Source organism: Plasmopara halstedii (genome assembly GCF_900000015.1).
Source record: "Plasmopara halstedii genome assembly, contig: Scaffold_589, whole genome shotgun sequence".
Classification (NCBI taxonomy): domain Eukaryota; phylum Oomycota; class Peronosporomycetes; order Peronosporales; family Peronosporaceae; genus Plasmopara; species Plasmopara halstedii.
The window spans coordinates 86,287-90,768 of record NW_020187508.1 but is presented as its reverse complement, the minus strand read 5'-3'; the positions used below and the strand labels follow the sequence as shown (position 1 = coordinate 90,768).

Below are 4,482 nucleotides of genomic sequence, written 5' to 3'. Positions count from 1 at the left end.
ATTTTGCTAAGCACATTCGGCATGATATTCCTCCCCATGCACAGAATTTTCAGCTCTTTTTTAGTTTCTAGTATACTTCTGTCACTCTTATATAACGACTTTCAGCTACGTCAAATTTAATATTTCAAGGGAATACAGAAACTTCTGTGATGTCCCTCCGAGCACCTGCTGTTGTTTTAAGAACAACGTTTAGTCGTGATTGGTCAGTTGGCAGTTTGTCTTGAAGGAATTCTTAATTTTTAATTCCCGTGCTGGGATAGTAAATGCCTTTTAATGGGTATATGGTGAGTCGGTGAGATATATGTGCTGGTACAACTTCCCGCAGAGTAAGCTTTGACTCCACAAGTCCAGTTTATCTGACGCATAGAGGATGGGCTTTACACCACAAAGCGGAATCGGGAGTTAAGTAAGTAGCTATTTTTCTGCAACTTAAATAGCAAATACTTATTATATCCGTGTTACTAACACAATAATGTATTCTGAATAGCATGAAAGTAGATACTCACGCGTAATTCCATTTGACCCCCTCCCCTCATTAATACTATTGTCAAACCTAACTTCGATACTTTGCGTCTGGCTTTAAGTCCCGTGACAATAGTAAAAATAGAGTGAGGTGCATGTGCAAGAACATTTATCAAGGAGAACAGATTTTATAGTCTGTAGAACGCCTACGAAATCGGTATTTGCTGATTCGCTTATAATAAACAAGCATTATTTATCACATACCGTTAGATTTTTAGAACTGGATCTCGGTGTCAAGCGATGAGAATTCTTCGCAAACTCGCTTTGTATTGCGAACAGGAAATGTAGATGACGTCACACTGTTCCGTTGTAAGGGCGGTCGCTAAAAAAATTACTTTATAGTCCCTCATCAAGAATGCGTTATTTGGCAAGCGAAGAACCCATGACCATTTTGGTATCTACCAGCATTTAGAAGCTCAGCTTTTAATGCTATGCTTTAATCAGTTTTACTGTTATAGAAACATATAAGGCACCGGTGGATCAAAGTAGTACGATTGGCACTTAAGTACTCTTTCTATTATCGTATACCATCACGTCTGTACAAATTCTCTGGCGGTAGAATTCGTTTTTTCGCACTTGAGCTTTCGGTCATGCAAAACTTAATTCTTGCCTTCACGTGTTGCAGAGCCATTTGTTCAGCACCATATTTCTTTCGACTCAGTGCAATCTTGGAGATACATGATAGTATGATTGCAAATTTTGTTCAAGACGATTTCCCTCGTCGATGGAGATGATTAATCCTTGCTTTATCCCGTAAAAGCAACCTTTTAATGCTGGTAACATTCATTGGGTGATTAATCGATTGGAAAGTGCGCTTTCTAAAACTGGAAACGAAGGTGGCCTAAAGCTCTTTTAACGGCAGCAATGATTCGAGCGCTGCCCGAAGAGGATTGTCATTTAGTAAGCTCATAGATACCGGCAACGATGAACCACTTATGTTGCCTTCCTGACATCTTCGTCGACATCAACAACGTGATGTATATGCATCGTTCGTGATAATGCTCCTGGCTTCGCAGGGTGGTCACACCACAGGGGTGTGATTGCTCGTTTACTTTAGTAACCTATTTCCGGCGTCCTCGATTCGAATCCTATGGTATCGAACCAGGTACCTCCCGGTCCCAGACCAAGCTACAACTCACTTGAGCCAGGGATCCGTCTACGACAGCACAGGAGCAGCAAAGCTATGACGCAGCAAACAGTTGCATGCAAGGCTTTTAAACTTGTTAATTAGTCGTTTACTGAGAAATGAAACAAATGCTTAAGGTAGATTTATATATACTCACTAATTAACTAATTTGTTCTAACAGACTCAACATGATAACGGAACTTCAGAGCCCGGAAATTTCCACCCCGCAATGATGACTTCAGATGATTTACATGCAAATTGATTAATATTTCTAAACCTAAATTAGGCAGCGGTTAAATAACTGTGCAAATTTATCAAATTTACAAATTTACAAATCATAGAAATCTCGTATCATAGTTTGCGTAAGACACACCTAGCTATAATTTATTAGTGATGTAATGTAACCTGGGAAACATAAAAGTCTGGCCAATTTGTGGTATTAAATCTAAATCTTGGTGGGTATGCCAGTGCCGCTCATATGTCGCTCGACGGCGGCTTTTGGAGCCTTTAGGCCTATGTACACTTTGATGCGGTCCACTTGCTACTCAGTCAGTACCAATGCTGCGTTAAATACGGAGATGCTGACTGACACACTGAGTAAATTGCGCGCCAGCGAGCACTTCGATCTGATTGTCATTGGTAGCGGGCCTGCTGGTCAAAAATGCGCCATTGACAGCGCCAAGCACGGTAAGTCTGTCGCTATTATCGATAAACGTGACATGTTGGGCGGTGTTTGCGTACACACTGGCACAATTCCCTCCAAGGTGCGGATATGAAGAAGGACCTCGTGAAAATTGCAACCTAACGACTTTATGCATTTAGACTTTTCGCGAAGCGGCCTTACATCTCACCGGCTACCGACACAAAGCATTTTATAATGGCCAAGGGGGCCCTAGTAAGCGCTTTGGGGTCGAGGATATTCTACAGCGTGTTAAGAAGGTGGAAAGCGCCGAGACGGACATTACACGCCATCAGTTATTGCGTAATGGCGTCCAACTCATTAATGGCACTGCCAGATTCTTACCCGGTAGCAAACATATGATTGCAGTATTGTCCAATGAATCATACGAAACGGCCACTGATGCGCAGCGCCATAGTAGCGCCGACATTTGCAAGCGGTACAACTCGATCTTAAGTCTTCTCTTCATTTGATTCTTTATCAAGCTAAATTTCTGGTTCTTAATCTTGTAGTGTGTTGACGGCTGACAAGTTTTTGTTGTGTGTGGGCACGCGACCAGCGCGTCGCGCCGACATTCCGTTTGATGGGGAAACAATTTTCGATAGTGACCAGCTGCTGTGGGGCAAAGTGAAGTCTGTACCACGTCGCCTGATTGTTGTGGGTGCTGGTGTGATTGGCATGGAGTATGCATCGATGATGACAATCATTCCAGGCACGGACGTGACAGTCATTGACGCACGCAAAGAAATTCTTAACATGGCTGATAATGAGGTGTCGGAGGCCTTGTGTTTCTCCATGGCTCAGACAGGAACTCGTTTTCTTACCGGAGAGGTGATCAAGAGCGTAGAAAAGTCTGCCATGGGGGAGGTTTTTGTGCACTTGGAGAGTGGAAAAACAGTTGTGGGTGATGGATTGTTGTATACGGTTGGACGTCAAGGTAATGTCGAAGGTCTAAACTTAGAGGCTGTGGGTATCGTACCGGACAAACGTGGACAGATTAAGGTTGACAACAATTTCCAGACTGCAGTGCCTCATATGTACGAACTTTCTAGCGAATTTACAATACTTGGACTCATGCTCACGTTACTTGTTGTGTAGTTATGCAGCAGGTGATATAATCGGATTTCCTGGACTCGCATCCACTTCGATGGAGCAAGGACGCTTGGCTTCTGTGCATATGCGCACGTCGCAGCCATTGAACGACCAAAAAATTTCAGATGACAAAAAAATGGACGATCCAGATCGTGTACGCACCCGTATGCGCTCAGGTGAAGTGTTTCCATTCGGCATTTATACTGTGCCCGAAATTTCAATGGTTGGTAAGAATGAGCAGCAGTTGACGAAAGAGGGGGTGCCGTATGAGGTTGGTGTCGCTCGCTACGAAGAGCTGGCCAAGGGTCAGATGCTTGGCGGTGTGCCTGGCTTTCTTAAAATTATTTTTTGCCCTGACACTCTCAAGGTCCTTGGCGTTCATGCTATTGGAGAAGGTGCTACTGAGATTATACACATTGGCCAAGTTCTCATGTCTACTGATGGCACACTCGAGTACTTTCGCAACGCAGTATTCAACTACCCGACGCTTGCTGAAGCCTACCGCGTGGCAGCACTCAATGGTCTTCGGAAGTGCGATCGACTGCGTGAATGACTTGCAGTTTTATGCATTAAAATTGAATAATACACTCAAGTAACAATTAATTACATAAGAAAAGTAGCATTGTAATATCAAAGTGAAAATAGTAAATCCACCGCGCCGGAGATGCTCTCAGCGACATGCTCTTTAAGCCAAAGTTTTTATGGTCTACGACGCTTTTATGATGTACTGTATGCATTATAGGAGTTGAATTTAATTTCCTATTGATATCAGCCCAATCGCACATTGAAGCAAAACGATCAGTTTATCTTACAGAGATTGAGCCTCGCTGGACAAACGCATCGCAATAAGGCTGGAGCTACGACATGAAAAAAAATTGTTGTCGCCACGAGATGAAGACTTGGCGGATAAAAGAGCAGAAGTCGTGGACAACATTTGTTTCTGTGGATGAAAAGCATGACTGGATAAGTTATATCAAGGCGATGGCTTCTCTTCTCTCCAACTGATTACATTTATATCAACAAGTTCCAATAGTAGGTTCGTGAACTACGTGGAGATGGATGT

At 43.1% G+C, this 4,482-nt stretch overlaps 3 protein-coding genes across 3 annotated transcripts in view; 2 read left to right on the top strand and 1 right to left on the bottom strand.

Moving 5' to 3' along the window:
* Nucleotides 1-1,039: 1,039 nt before the first annotated feature.
* PHALS_12029 (uncharacterized protein) lies at nt 1,040-1,305 on the bottom strand (the record flags this gene model as incomplete). The annotated part of the gene is made up of 2 exons (XM_024727496.1): nt 1,040-1,132; nt 1,201-1,305. 2 exons carry the CDS (start codon nt 1,303-1,305, stop codon nt 1,040-1,042), a joined length of 198 nt encoding a protein of 65 aa, XP_024578067.1.
* An 858-nt stretch (nt 1,306-2,163) lies between these two features.
* Nucleotides 2,164-4,268, top strand: PHALS_12028 (soluble pyridine nucleotide; the record flags this gene model as incomplete). The annotated part of the gene is made up of 6 exons (XM_024727495.1): nt 2,164-2,412; nt 2,471-2,766; nt 2,840-3,364; nt 3,426-3,950; nt 4,056-4,123; nt 4,192-4,268. The coding sequence occupies 6 exons, from the start codon at nt 2,164-2,166 to the stop codon at nt 4,266-4,268; spliced, it is 1,740 nt and encodes a 579-aa protein (XP_024578066.1).
* A 206-nt stretch (nt 4,269-4,474) lies between these two features.
* PHALS_12027 (heat shock protein 90) overlaps nt 4,475-4,482 on the top strand; it is a gene marked incomplete at both ends in the record, with an annotated part of 1,695 nt that continues 1,687 nt past the window's right edge. The window contains one exon of the mRNA XM_024727494.1: nt 4,475-4,482. This exon is cut by the window's right edge and continues 1,687 nt beyond it. Coding sequence (XP_024578065.1) covers nt 4,475-4,482 — 8 coding nt within the window.